This window comes from Typha latifolia, chromosome 3, assembly GCF_019914945.1.
Source record: "Typha latifolia isolate L0001 chromosome 3, TyphaL0001v2, whole genome shotgun sequence".
NCBI lineage: Eukaryota > Viridiplantae > Streptophyta > Magnoliopsida > Poales > Typhaceae > Typha > Typha latifolia.
Window position 1 is genome coordinate 11,789,265 of NC_133088.1, and position 15,609 is coordinate 11,804,873.

At 45.1% G+C, this 15,609-nt stretch overlaps 1 protein-coding gene and 1 pseudogene across 1 annotated transcript; both read left to right on the plus strand.

Annotated features, from left to right (window-relative positions):
* The first annotated feature begins 4,751 nt into the window (after positions 1-4,751).
* LOC140783987 (1-aminocyclopropane-1-carboxylate oxidase homolog 11-like) lies at positions 4,752-12,735 on the plus strand (annotated as a pseudogene).
* A 1,553-nt stretch (positions 12,736-14,288) lies between these two features.
* LOC140783988 (uncharacterized) lies at positions 14,289-15,134 on the plus strand. The gene has a single exon (XM_073131165.1). It carries the CDS (start codon positions 14,289-14,291, stop codon positions 15,132-15,134), a length of 846 nt encoding a protein of 281 aa, XP_072987266.1.
* The last annotated feature ends 475 nt before the right edge of the window (positions 15,135-15,609 follow it).

The following is a 15,609-nucleotide window of genomic DNA, read 5'->3' on the forward strand; positions in this document are numbered from 1 at the left end:
TCCATCATGCTAGACCACGGTACCCGACCTCAAACTCGATATATGTCCTACTATCATGTCATAAGCTCAAAGGATATCTTACCATATACTAAGAGTATTTTTAAAAATAATCATACTCAATCATATGCTAAGGAGATCTAAGTAATAGCTATATCCTGTTATATACTAAGAATATCTCACTAATAATCATACATTGTCATACACTAAAAGTATGTCAATAATAGTTATATCCTATCATATACTAAGAGTATAATCATCAGTTATAACAATAATTTGTTATACGCTAAGAGTATGTCCAGTATTAGTCTAGACCAAATACTATTCTAGCAATCACATCACATATTTATAATTTTATAATTTTCTTCTAAATGATAAATCATATGTATTTATTCAATACTGTAAGAAGTCATGCATATTAAAAATTTAGGTAATAAATAAGTCAAAGAAAAAATATATATAATGCAATATAACCTCTAATCATATATCCATCATGTGCCTGCTCACACTACAAATCAACGTAACTAATAAAATTTTGCATAAGATCTATCTCTAAGCATTTCTTAATTATCTGCATACTTATACCCGAGATCAACCTAACAAATAAATAATAAAAATATGTTCATTTGAATCATCTCTCTCTATATATATAATTATATAATCATGCTATAAAATATAATAGAATGTGTTTATATAAATAGATAAAATATTATAATATAGGAAAGCTATCTAGGAGATAAAACTATTCATAGTTTGATCAAAAGATACAAAACACATATTCCTTACGTTAGTTAATAAAGTGTCAACTCATCGTTGGTAGAGTCCAGAGGGTCTCAAATAAGAAGTTCTAAATATGAAAATATTTATGTAATATAAAGTTAGTTATCTATCCGATTATAATCCATTCAAAAAAAATATAATAGTTTATTAAGTTTAAAATTAATTAGATTTATATGATAAATTTATTATGATAATATTAATATGCTATTACCATAATTATATTTATTTAATAAGAATCCTAGTTTGCTAATTATTAAGTATATAATAATTTATCTCTTTTTGTATACAACAAACAATGACCATTTATATGATTTATAAAAATATAATTATAAATAAAGTATTGGGTTGAGCCCAGCACTACTACAGCAGGGGAAGAAGAAGAACCGAGGAGGAAGAAAAGGAGGGAAAGAAGAAGAAGGGAAGAGAGAGGGAAGTTGGATAGGCGAGGAGGGGCTCGACCGCTGCTGGCGAGGACTGGTTGGTGGCGACGACGAGGCTCCAAGGTGACCGGCGTCGACGAATACGCGCGCGGGAGAGAGTTTGAGGAGAGGGAAGGAGTGGAACGAGAGAGAGAGTGATAGATCTTTAGGGAGAGATATATAAGGAGGGATAGAGAGAGGCGGTGGAGAGGGAGGGTCACAGCAGCTGCGGCATCGGCAAGGCCCGCCGCGGCTAGTTGGCCCGGTGGCTGGGGGGCGCGTGGCGCCCTCAGCACGAGCAAGCGCGAGCAACCAATATGCATGGCCATGCCATGCAACTAGTTAATCATTTTATAATTAATTAATTTATTATTATTATTATTTGGTTTATTACATATGGGATTTTCCATATAATTTTCTTCAATTTTAGAGCTTTATTCCCCCTTCCTCTCTCTTTCTTATTTTACATTTTTCTCATGTAGAAAAATGTAGTATGCGTCAAAACGTATCGGATAGTGCTCAATCCATATCCGAATCCATATTTTTAGTCCGGATACCGATTTAGATACGGATATTGGACGGATAGCAAAATTTAAAATCATATCCTAAATAAATGGATAGGAATAATTTTTGGATAGAGGACCGAATATTAAACAAATATTAATTAAATTTAAAATAATTATAATATTTTATTTAGATATAATTAACACAAAATTATTAAGAGTTTTACAACAAATAATTTTTTTGTATGTCAAATATATGAAATTAGAGAAATTAATCTCTATAAATAATATATAACGTATTATTAGTAACAATATTAATATTTACTATTTAAATAAGCAAATTAAAAACTATAAATTATTTAAAAAAATGTAATAACCCAAGCCCAAAACAAAAAAACAAAAAAAAACTGCACTGCATGGCACGACAGCTCGTGCCATGCAATGGCAGCAGGGATGGGCGCCACGCACCCCAATCACCGGCTCGGCCAACCTAGCCGAGCCAGCTAGCACGGTGGGCCCCTGCCGCAGCCCCTCCCCACCACTTCTTTCTCTCTCTCTTTCTCTCTCTCTTTCTCTCTCTCTCGGATTCATTTTCATCCCCCTCTCTTTCTCTCTCTTTCTCTCTCAAACACCCCCTCTCTCTCACTCTACCCGTTGCCGCCGCCACCTCCACGAACGCTGATCCCGACCCCTTTGTTCAAGACCCTGTAGACCTGATCGTTATCGTAGCAGCGTGAACGAGTGGTGGTTTGGTATTTCAGTGGTGTGAGTAGTCTTATCCCTTAGACGCCTTTCTCAAATTAGGTTATATTATATATTTATGTACATGCATGTGTTGGCCTCCAACATGAGTATATGATTTTATCTAGAGATGATTATAGTCGAGCATATTTTATCATGCATTCGATTACGCTGATTTGGAATATGAGTACATTGGTAATATATATAGAGATGATTAGAGATGATTCTACTGTTATGATTGTTTACCGAGTTGATATGTAGCATGAGTATGCATGTAATAGGTTAGCATGAGTATGCATGTGTTGACGATACAGTTAGAGATTACATTGCATTATTTTCTCTTGATTCCTATTCTACCTAAATTCCTGTTATGCATTGATTTGTTATCGTACTAGATATATGCATTTGATCTGACATTTAGTAGGAAAGCATGAAATGTGATTGATAGGATAGCTAATAGAAAGCATGAGGATACCCGAGTAGGCGCCAGGGTTAGAGGTGCTTGGAGTGATGATTATGGTCGTTGATATGCGATATCTCGTGGCCCATGTCTGAGGTCAGTTGAGTCTGTGCGCACAGACAATCGGACACATGTCGTTCGCCAGGGCATATGTGGCGAGTTATCCTCACGAGGTTTCTATCATCTATGTGGGGTGCCCGGTCTGGATGGATGTTGATACCCTTAGCGGATGGCAGGGTATGGTTATATTTGAGATACTCCTTGTGGATGGCAGAGTATGCTCGGAGCCTTTGGGCATGATGTTGAGACCAGGTACCGGGTATTAACTGTGCACAGTGGTCTAGTATGATGATATTATACCGAGATGTCGGTGATGATCGTGATGTTAAGAAATGCATATGATTTCATTATTATCTGACATACCTGATTATTGAGTGATCAATATACATCATATATAATTATATCTGATATCATAGCATTGTCATGGTCGACATGCATCATGTGTCATATTTGAGAGAGAGAGTTATGATGATCATATGACGTGGTGATCTGTTTATTCATTGTCGAGGATTATGTATTTTTATCATTTATGACATGACATGTTATCTATATTTCATTTATGTAGTATTGAGGACACATTCATTTACTTATTCATTGATGATGTGTTGTGGCCTGTGTGGGGCTCAAGTAGGGTTATTAGTATTCTGTTGACAGTTAGACTTGATTTATTCTTAGTTTAGATATTTTGGATAAAATTATGATGTTGCTACAGGTTTATTTGATTGTCAGTAACAAACTGAATGGTCAGGTGCTATGCACGTACCGTGTGGGCTCGTGCTATGCATGTACCGTGTGGGCTCGTGCTATGCACGTGTTTAGAGTGTGGGTGTCACAAAAAATATGCGGGTAAACGGATATCCGATATCCGTATCTGAATCCGAAAAATATATCCGACCCGTATCCAAATCCGTATCCGAATCAGATAGAATTTTTTTATCCGAATCCGATCCGAGTCAGGTTGGATAGCGGGTTGGGTCGGAGTTAATCCGACCCATTATCACCACCCCTTTTAATATCTTCAACCATTTCCCTTGATGTGTCTAGACACAATCATCGGGTGGGCCGGGCCGGATTTGGGCCGGGCTTTTTGGGCCAACCGGGCTTAAGTATTTGTTCATGGCTCGATCCACTAATCACTCGAGCCGGGCCGGACTAGAATAGTCTAGCCTGTTACCGCCTGTCGGCCCATGAGAGATCGGGCTAGCCGGTCAAGCCGTGCTGGCCCGACCGACCGACCCACCAATCATTCGGCCCAACCCATATTTTAGCTATTTTTAGAATTTTTTTTACTATTAGCTTATTTTTTTTTTTTTAAAAAAAAAAAATATATATATATATATATATATTCTATTTTAAAAAATATTAATAAATTAAAAAAATGTAAATATGTGCTTAAAAATGTAAAATGGTACAGTACCAAATTTTTACTTGGTTTTTACTGTAGCAGAACGGGTGGGCCTAGTTGCAGGCCAATCAGGCGGGCTTCCGAGCCAGGTCGGGCGGGCAAAGAGCTGGCCTGTGCCGCCCATGGGTAGTTTGGGCTCGGGCCGGGCCGGGCCTAAATCAGATCCGAGCCGGGCTTAGCCTAGTCCAAACCGAGCCGGGTCGAGCCGGGCACGAGCGGGCTAGGCCGTTTGATCACGTCTAGATGTGTCTCTGAGATATTGCACCTTTAAATTGAATAATATATTTGGGATCAATGAAGCTCTAACTAGTATCACATAGTATGTGATCACCTTAATGTTTGCATATGTTGTCTCAAATAATATGGTCCACACCCTCTACTATCGCATGGCGCCGGATCCATCGGCCCCCGACGAGCCGCTGGATTCTTGCAGGTTCGCATCGATAGCACCGATTTAATTTGGAAGCAAACAAGGCTACGATAAAAAGATGAAAAAAAATAAAAAAAAATTATCATGGAATTATTCCTAGATGCTAGCCTTGTTTTTATTTTGATATATTTAAATCCAAATGATCTCTTATATGATTAAGCATGAGAATTTTTCTACTCAAATTGTAGGGAAGCACTCCTATAGTACTCTAAGCATGTCAAGGGATTAGGGTATACTTTATTCGAGTTGCTATCAGAGGCACTCGGACTTAGTCCGAGCTATCTAACGGACATTGACTGCAATCAAGGGCAAATTCTACTGTGCCATTATTATCCTCCGTGTCCTGAGCCCGAGCTCACCATTGGGACAAGCAGGCATTTGGATTCTGGATTTCTAACCGTTCTCCTCCAAGATCATGTCGGTGGGCTTCAGATTCTTCATGAAGACCAGTGGATTGATTTTTTTTTTTTTGATAATAAGAGCTATATTAAGCTGGCTTAACGCCCAAGTGGGGTTAAGGCGTCGAACGTTAGGCAGTTACAAAGTTCCGCGGGAATGGGGTCCCCCGGCCTTAGCCGGACGGAGTGCGACGCAGCCTTGCCCCGTTTGGCCGCCCAGTCAGCCGCATGGTTGGCTTCTCTGTTTGTATGGGTGAGGCGATAGTTTGGGAGAGAGCCGAGCAGTGATTTGCACTCGGCAACTAGGTTTCGGAGCTTCCAGGGGCAGCCGAGCTCCGACTTCATGATCCGCACCAGCTCGAGAGAATCGGTTTCTACCACCACCTGTCCTTGGTCACTAGCTAGGACTAGCCCGAGCCGAAGGGCCATACCCTCGGCTTGTAATGCCGAACCTGCCGGCGTGGGCTCCCAAGCTACCTGCAGGAGCGCGCCGTCTGCCGACCTGAGCACAGCTCCTACTCCCGCTTGGTAGTCGCCCGGTGCGTGGGCGCCATCCACGTTCACTTTGGTCCAGCCAGGGGGTGGGGCCACCCATCTGCATTCGTTCCGTGGCCTAGTGGGCTTGAGCGTTTGCCGGGTTGGTTTGGCGTAGTCCCGAGCGAGTTGCACCGCCCTGCGAACTGCCGTTTTCGCCGTGTCGTTTTCTCCTCGGAACACCCGTGCGTTCCGCTGTTTCCACACCGTCCAGAGGGTTGCCGCGATTAAGGCTTTGCATGCAGGGTCCTGTGTTTCGTCGCAGAGCCGGTTTGCTCCGACGTGGCTCGTCTCGGTTGGTGTCCGAGGCTTGCTTGCTCTGTGCTAGCGGGGCCCACACTTCCAACGCGTATCTGCATGAGAAGAATAGGTGGTCTGTCGTCTCCGGGTGGATGCCGCACAGGGCGCACTTTTCGTCTGGCCCGATGCGAAGCCCATACAGGTAGGCGCGGGTGGGCAGTCTGCCCCAGCAGAGCTTCCATATAAACAGGTGTACCCGCGGAGCCAACGGGAGCTGCCACAGCGCTCGCCACCCTTCCTAGTTGGGCTGGCTGCCGGGTTGAAGGTGGGTGTAGATGGACTTAGCGCGTGGCTCTCCTTCCCGGTGTGGCCACCAAATCCATCTGTTTGGCTCTTCGGTCCTTATCGCTAGAGCCGAGGTGATTTCGAAGGCTAGGTCCGACCCGGCGTCAGACAGTAGTCTTTCGCTTGGCCAGCCCTTCAGGTCGCTCACTAGCAGCTTCTCGTCCAGCAGGCTAGGGTGCATGCAGCGCGGTTGCCGGGTCCACGGTATTGGAGTGATCCACGGGTCTACGGCTGCCCGTGTTGATCGGCCGTTGCCCACCAGCTTGCGGCAGCCTGCTCGCATAGTTAAGGCAGTTCTGGTTAGGGCCCGCCATACCCAGGAGGCCTTGGGAGGCGTGCTCGGATCCCATGGGTTTAGCACCCCATATTTTGCCGTTAGGATGCGAACCCATGGTTTATCTGCCTGGTTCAGCACTTGGAAGAGCAGCTTCCCGGCGAGTGCCGTGCGGGCCTGCGTGAGCTTTAGGATGGCCAGGCCGCCTTCTTCCTTAGGGCGCGTAGCTGTATCCCATCCGATGAGGTGCATACCACGTCTGTTGCCATTTTCCCATAGGAAAGCTCTGGCTTTCTTGGTGATGGCTTCCAGGACTGAGTCCGGCAACCAAGTGCTGCCCATCCAGTATGCGGGGATCGCTAGCATGGTGGCCTTGATGAGCGTGAGCCTGCCGGCCATCGAGAGTACCCCTCTTTTCCAGCCCGCTAGCTTCTTCGCCACCCGATCGACTAAGTGACTGTGTTCCTTCACCTTGATGCGTTGGCCTGAGATTTGGACACCCAGGTAGGTGAAAGGCATGCAGGCCGGTCGGAGTCCGAGGGAGTTGCAGATTATCTCCTTCTCTTCCGGTTTGATCCATTGTGGCAGGAAAAGCTCGGATTTATCGAGGTTTACCTTCTGGTTTGTCAGCCGGGAGTACTCTTCTAGGCGATCGAGGATCGCCGACACGGTGAGGGGCGTGGCTTGTCTTTGTGACCCGCGAGATCGTCCGCATATAGCATATGAGTGAGCTGGACGTCCCCCGTTCTGAAGCCCTGAAGTTGGCCTGAAGCAGTCTTTTCGTTGAGCAGACTCGTCAGGTTTTGGGAGACCCGGGATGAAGAGGTATGGCGATAGTGGGTCGCCCGCCGCAGCCGCGGTGTGGCGGCGGCCACTGTTTCTTTGCCGTTGATGCGGAATGCGAACCTCGGAGAGGTAACACAGGCCATGGTCCAGTTGCACCATTGCTCAGGGAAACCCATTCTAGTCAGCGTCTGGTGCACCGCTGCCCAACTGACGCGGTCGAAGGCTTTCTCCATGTCAAGCTTGAGTATCAACAGCGGTGGCTCTCCTCTGTTGTGGTGCATCGAATGAGCTATTTCCTGGGCCGCCAATGTATTGTCTGAGATGCTTCTGCCGGCAATGAAGGCCGCTTGCTCCGGCCCGACTAGCCTGGGTAGGAGGGCTTTCATGCGCTCCACTAGGATTTTGGAGATGATCTTGTAGCTGACATTACACAGCGAGATTGGGCGGAAGTCCTTTACACAAGTGGGGCTATCCTTCTTCGGAATTAGGGTTACTAGGGTTCTGCCCCAGTGGTGGGGCAAGTTAGCATGGCGGAAGAAGTGGCTTATGGCTTCGCAGAGGCCGCTGCCCATGACATCCCAGAATTTGATGTATACTTCCACCTGCAGACCATCTGGGCCCGGAGCTTTGCCCCGAGGGAGATTCCACAGGGCTTTTTTATTTTACGCCTACGTCTTGCTCCGGTGAGATGCTCGGCTTCTTCTGGTGATATCCTAGGCAGGGATGGCCAGCTGGTGGGTTGCGATTCATTTGAACTTATCGGGCCCCATAATTTGCTGTAGAACGCGTGGAAGGTCTCCTCCACTTCTTCCTTGGATTGGACCCACCTTCCGTCGTCTTGGAAGATGCCGGAGATCCTATTGCGGTGACGTCGGGTCGTCGCCGTGAGGTGGAAGAATTTGGAGTTTCGATCACCTTCTTGAACCCATTGGAGTCTCGATCTCTGTAGCCATTTTATGTTGATCTGTCTGCTGAGGGCTGACTTGTGGTGGTAGAGGCTGCAGAGTCTGCCGAGTCCGTCTGAGGGAAGGTTTCCGGTGGCATCCAGCTGCTCTGACTCCTCGAGCTCCTGACAGATATCGACCAGCTTGGCTTCAAGGTCGCCTACTGTGTCCCGACTCCAGCGTTTCATCTTTGCTTGGAGTTGGCAGATCTTGTGGGTGAAGGCGTGCATGGGATTCCCGCGGCGTCCGGCAACCCACACTTCCCTCGCTATCTGCTCACTCTCCTTGTATTCTAGCCAGAGCAGTTCGTAGCGGAAGGGACGCGCTGTTGGAGAGCTTGTCCTCGGGGTTGACAGGAGGAGTGGTGCATGGTCGGAGGCTGTGCGGTCGAGATGCCTAACTTTGGCCATAGGGTGCTGTCCTAGCCATCTGGTGTTTGCCAGCACTCGATCCAGCCTCACCCATATGCACCGACTCCCATCTTGGTTATTGCACCACGTATAGGGCAGCCCCTCGAAGCCGAGGTCGCATAGACCAGCTGCTTCAATGAAGTCCGCAAATGCTCTTCCCTTCGGGCCGAGCTCGATCGTTCCGCAACTTTTCTTCTCGTTAGTGCTGAGGTAGGCGTTGAAGTCCCCTGCCACCACCCAAGGGATGTTTATGGCGGCGAGCTGGAGGAGCTCGTCCCATAGGTGTTGCTGTTTCTCGAGGATGTTGCTTGCATAAACCACCGACATGAGCGTGGTGTTGCCGTTCTTGGAAGTGAAGACTAGGTGGGCAGCATAGCGTGAGGTTGCTAGGATATCCACCCATCCCAGCTTGGTCTTCCACATTACTATGATCCCCCCGGAGCTTCCTACCGCGGGCACTGAGAACCAAGACCAGCATCTCCCGACAGCTTTGGCCACCGTGGCTGCCTTGGCCCAGTCTGCATGTGTTTCAAGAAGGACCAGGATTTCCATCTTTTGCTTCCGGTTGAGATCCCGGCATCTATCCAGGACTTCTTTTTTCATGGCGCCCCTACAGTTCCATATCAAGGCCTTATTCATAAGTAAACTATTGGAGGTGTGGGGGACCTTAGTGTAACCTGCCTCGCTTAGAGGTAGGTGCTCTCTCCGTGCCTGCTGCTGGCTCGACTGCATTGCCCTCCGTTTCCATGGAAACTGCTTCTGAGTGCGTGGCCGTGGTTGGGTCCACCAGGGCGAGTTGCAGGTTGGTATCGTCCTCGTCCATGCTGCATTCAGCATTGTGCTGTTGGGCTGGTAGGAGAGCTTGCCGGACAGTTAGCACTAATCCTTCGTGGCTAGCCTGAGAGCTGGGGTCCTTGGAGGGTTCCGGCGTGGTCCGAAAGCTCGCCATGCCGTCTTGGTATATCTCTGGCGGGTAGGTGGACGGATGGGTCTGGCTTCTGATGGTTTTGACGTACGCGGAGCGAGCGGACCCAGCATGGCCAGAGCCCAGGCGGATGTCAATCCCATTTATGGTGGCCACCCTGCTGGCTTGAACAGACTCTACGTATGCATGTGAGCCTGCTGTTTCTTCCGCCTTTCCATCGCTTCCAATTAAATGTTCATTCCACGTGTCGGGTGTGGGTTCCTCCCTGATGGTTGCTTGCATGGATGGAGCAGGATTACTCTCACGTCTGGGTCTGAAAGCTTGCTTGGACGCCTCTCTTTGAGGGCCTCGGTAGTGTGTGGCGCTGTTCTCCCCTGACGCGGCTTTGCCTCTTTCTTCTTCGTGGGGTACGAGCTACTCTGCGCGCGGCCTTGTGGCCGTGGGGTGCTCTTTCCGTCGGTTCGACGGCTGCCGTTAGGCATTTTCCTCTTGACCTCTTGGTGGTGTTTTGGGTTGTTTGACGGAGCATGTTGGCTGGGTGGCCAGCCGGGCTGCTTTTTGCCGTCGCCGTGATCTCCCCGTAATCTTGGTTGGGTATGCCATTTGGGTGCAGCCTGAGCGGGATGCACCAGCTCCTTGGCTTTTAGTGGCTCTGCCCGCGGCCTCCTATTGGCCTTCCTTTGCACCGTTAGCCATGGGCCGTCGACAGAGCTAGCTTGAGCTGCTTCCGGGTCTACTGGAGTGCTTCCTTCACCCATAATGACCTCTTCCTTGGTTGTTTCGGCCTGACCGTTCCCTCCGGTTGTTTCCCTTTCCTTGCTAGGCTCGTTGCATCGCTCTTCCTTGTGTCCTATCCTTCCACACTTGTAGCAGATGTCTGGGATACTCTCGTAGATGATCGTCTGTTCCAGCTCATCCTCTTTTGGGCCAAGCCACATTACTGTTTTCAGCGGCTGCGAGAGGTCGATTTCGATGCATACGCGAGCGAAATGGCTTCTGGTGTGATCCATGGTTGTTTCGTCAACACCCAGAGGTTTCCCAAAGTAAGCTGCGACCTGGATGAGAGCTTCCAACTCCCAGTATTCCTTTGGGAGGTTATGGAATTGGACCCAAGTTGGAGCAGTATCAAACGCTGCTAGGGAAGGTCTGAAGTTGTTCTGCCATGGTATCAACTTCAAGACTTTCCCAGTGATCGTCCATGGGCCGTTTCTCCGCACGTAGTCCATGTCTTCATCCTTGTCGAACCGGAATGCGTAGAATCCATTGTCCATGTCAGAGGCGGAGAATCCGGAGATGCCTCGCCATAGTCTCGCTAGAATGCTTTTGAGTCTCTCTAGAGGGAGTCCTCTTCCCAGGAACTTCCCAAAGAGGGTACGCTTCCATTTTTCCCTGCATTTGGCCAACACCTCAGGGTCGACAATGACACAGTCCGTCGTTTGCTACTTGAGTTTGGCAAGTATTTCAGCCAGGATCCTCCCTATATTTTCCTTTGGCCGCCTGTTGCCGGCTGCTACTGAGGCCCAGGTTCTGTGGTTTGTCTGCTCGGGTCCCGGGGGCGGATAGGCTTCCTTTTCTTTAGCTGGCTTGGACGCCGTTGCTCTTCTGAGGTGGACGTCTTCTCCTCCAGCAGGGGCTGGGGGCCTATTTCCGTCGTCTTCTGTTTCGCGAGAGCTCATAGTTTTTTTTTTTCAAAGTCAAAATTGATAACATGCAAAATTTAAGACCAGTGGATTGATGTTCCTCCTATTCCTGGAGCACTCGTGGTAAATATAGGCGATCTCCTACAGGTGAGGGTGGATAAAATTTAAAAAGAACTGTTAGGGTATGTAATTCTTTTTTCTTCTTAATTAATTTGGCCATTAGTATAAAACTTGTTCTTTAATATGGTTGTCAAATAACTACGGCTTGATGAATATCGACTTGATTCATTGGTTTATGCTTCATATTTATTTCGAGTCTAGCTTATCATAATAGGAGGTGTAAACGAGTTGAGTAGCTCGACTGGAAATTAAGACCAGCTAACGTGGCCTCCAAAATATTAAGAGTTTTCTTTTACATAATTGTAAAACTTTTGAAGTATCATATTACAAGTACATTATTTTTAAAAAGATCATAATTGCAACTGAAAAAAATCTTTTTGACTCTCAAAAATTGTCCCTCTTGATTAGTTTTTAACAAAAATATTTGTAAAATATTCCTAATAAATGATTGATAAATTTAACAAGTTTACATAAATGACTAAAATATCCTTATATCTTATATCTTGGAGTTTAAATTGTAACATATTCATCAATAATTTTTATCTTGCATAAAAAATATTATCTTTTCTTGTCCCATGATATCAGTCTATCAACTAACATTATATAGATTTTAAACAATTTTAAGCAATTTTCATTATAACAAAATAGTCTTTTTTGTAATTTAAATTCAGGTTTAACTATAATTAATTAGATTTAACTAACAGAATGTGATATTTTTAAAATAGCTTACGATTTCATTAGCAGTTATGAAATTTTTTGAATGCTGTGACAATAATAATTTCACCTTAATTCTATAGACTCCACGCTATATCTTATTTCTACTAAATGATATTATGCATTACTAGTCTGTTGTCTAAATGTTCTGAGTCAATTGAGTATCTATTATTTTCATTGCTGTAGACTAATTCGGATCACCTAAAATTCTCTTTTTCTTTGCATATGCTTCAGCTAATCTCCAATGATAGGTTCAAGAGCGTGGAGCACAGAGTGTGGAGCACAGAGTGCTAGCCAAGAACGAGGGCCCAAGAATTTCAATTGCTTGTTTCTTTAGTACCCACTTCCATCCATCTTCTACACGGATATATGGCCCAATCAAGGAGCTCTTATCTGAGGAGAACCCTCCTTTCTATAGAGAAACACTTGTTAGGGACTTCATGAAGTACTATTACTCTAAAGGGTTGGATGGAAAATCTGCAATATCATATTTCGGACTATTAATTTTCTACTATAGATTTGAACATTGTATAGATGTACTCTTCTTGTGTTGTGTTATTTACTATATTATGGCTTGTAAGATTGAAATATCTTGAATATTCAAGCAATTAGAAGTGTATTAAAAGGCACATTTTGATTAGTGAGTTTCTTATGGTACCGTAAGCTCTTGCTACTTAACACTAAATTTTTTACGATATTAAGATAACAAGTAGGTTCTTGAGTTAAAGATAGTCAGTTAAAAGTAACACTAGGGTATTATATGTATTAGTATTTATGTAATTGGCAATTTTGATCAAAATAAAATTGTTTACATCTAGTTATTTATTGTATGAGCAGTGGCACACAAGTTTTCCTGAAGATTATAGGTTATTTCGCATAAAAAGTTCATAGGAGTTTTTCACAAATGTCATTCGAACACCCTCCTCTTGCATTCGAATAGGTCGTAACATTCTCAGTGTTCCACGAGAGCTGAGTTTGAATGTTTCTAGATTGAAATTTTCATAATGTCAAGATTTTGAAAATTGTTTGAATCATACTCATATTAGAATTTCTAGAGTTGTCTAAAATTCCAAGGAGGTTAAATTGATCTTAAGATGAAATTTTCCCAATGTCTAAGTTTTTATCGAGCATTCGAACACTAGTTTACAAATTTGTTATATAATTTATGTATTTTAAATTACATATAGTAATTTTGAAAACTCTTTGGATCCGAATCAAGATATAGATATATAAATTTTATTAGGATATATAAGTGAATATGAATTTGGATTCACATAGGTGAATATTTGATCTATTCATACCCGATTTGGTACCATTAGAATATCTTTATTTGAATATACATATCCATCGCAAAAATATAGATCCATATGTGGTTTACCACATCCAACTCATATCTTATCATTTTTTTATATATCTAGAAACATGATTGAAATACCATGTAAGCTATTCATGTTGGTCAGTTTGGACATGTCGTTAGATGCGTGATGATACATCAATCATACACATTCAATAACTCTCACTTTGATCATACTCACTCACATTCTACAACCGCTCAAATCGACCTACATGGATCAGCCCAACATGGGTACTAAATTGCTGCATTCCTTCAATTATATTTACTGAATAAAATATTAAACCCAATCTCTTCAATCCATACTATTAATATTATAACACAAAAATTAACCCAAAAAAAAGAGAATAACTTTGGTAGGATCAGAAAAATTATGAAATAATAATGATCAAAATAGATTGCATATTTTCACCGTTGTGCTTGTCCTTATTGCAACAAAAAAGAAGAATATTAACAGAGAGAGTTTTGGAGTTTTGACTAATATTCTAAAGGTATTTTGGCTTTTGGAGGACCAAAATGAGAAAAAGAATTTGTCTTGAATGTTTGAAACTTGTTCAAAATCCTATTTAAATTTGATATCTACCAACTATTGAAGTATTTGCCTAAAAAGAAGCCTGACTATATCACTTAGATAGCTCTCCAAATGATTATCGAGTACTATAAAAGAAGAGGTGGTGGACAGTCTACCTCCAATAGGATGAATCAAATGATCAACTAGGTGCCAATCCATGGGTATCTCAAATTTAACTTTGGGTTTCCTAGGATCCACTTGATATAACTAAGCTAGAATTCGGTTAGATGCGTGCATAATAATGGCGACTACGGGAGGAGAAGATGTGCACCAAAGAAGAGCAACATCGTCAAAGGTGTCGGAGCCGGAGGAAACAACTCAGCCAGCTGCTGGCAAAAGAAACCCTAGGGAGGGCAAGCCATCCTGGGCCTCCGTAGTGGCGGGAAGCAGGAAGACAACAGTGAAACCGGGCACTATTCCGGCGGAGATATTGGCTAAAATACGCAACCAGCTAGAAGACAGCGTGGTGATTGACCCAGAGGTGCTGGAGCAATGCCGGAATAGGTGGAAGCTAACCCTATTTGGCAGATTCCTGGGCAAGGGGATACAGATGGCTTGGCTGAAATCCAGGTTAGCCAAGCTATGGGAGGGGATAGAAGGATTCTCAGTCTCAGATATGGCGGAGGGTTACTACGTATTCAGATTCGAAAAGGAGGTGGATCTCGACCACGTCCTGACCAACGGTCCATGGACAGTCCAAGGCCAAGTCCTCAACCTGATCCCATGGCGCAATAACTTCCGGCCATCCCCGGAGGCTTTCACTACGGTGCCAGTTTGGATCCAGCTCCACAACCTGCCGCAGGAATACTGGGAGCTGGAGGCACTCATCCCGGTGGCTGCCTTCTTCGGCCGTCCTCTACGGGTTGACGAAACCACCCTAGATCACTCCAGAAGTAGATTTGCCCGGGTGTGCATTGAGGTAGACCTCAGCAAACCGCTGAAAACAGCGGTCTGGCTCGGGCAAAAGGAAGAAAGAGTGGACCAAAGTGTGCAGTACGAAAGCATTCCAAAAATATGCTTTAAATGTGGGAGGATAGGGCACAAGGAGGAAGACTGTGGTTACACAGACAGAGATCAAGGTGTGTAGGCGCCGGCGATGAATGCCGGAGAGGGAGGCGGTGAACAGCAAGGCACAAACCCTAACAAGGGAAAGGACGCAAAGGAAGAAGACAGCATTTATTATGGGCCATGGTGCACCGTGCACAGGAAGCCAAGATGGCAGGCTAATCAGAAAGGAAGGAGACCTAGTTACGCAAACGGTACACCGGAGAAGGATGGGAGAGAGCAGGCTTCCATGGGGAAAAAGGACGGGGAGAGCAAGCCTAGAGGAAAGAACCTGTCCGCTCAGAGCTACATGAGCCACGAAAAGGGAAGAAGTGCAGGCAAGTATGGTGCAGACCATCAATAGGCCAGTACCAGTCGGAAGGCGGAGGATGGTGCAGGACCCGAGCGATGGAAATGTCGACCCCAGGAGCTGCATGCAAGTGCAGAGTACGTAGAGAAGAAGAAGAAGACGATGGAGCCCAAGCAAGGAAGGGAAAGAGCGAATCAGAACCCGCCGT

Bases quoted from the DNA above. Each gene is read 5' to 3' on its own strand.
- LOC140783988 (XM_073131165.1), top strand. From the start codon at position 14,289: ATGGCGACTACGGGAGGAGAAGATGTGCACCAAAGAAGAGCAACATCG.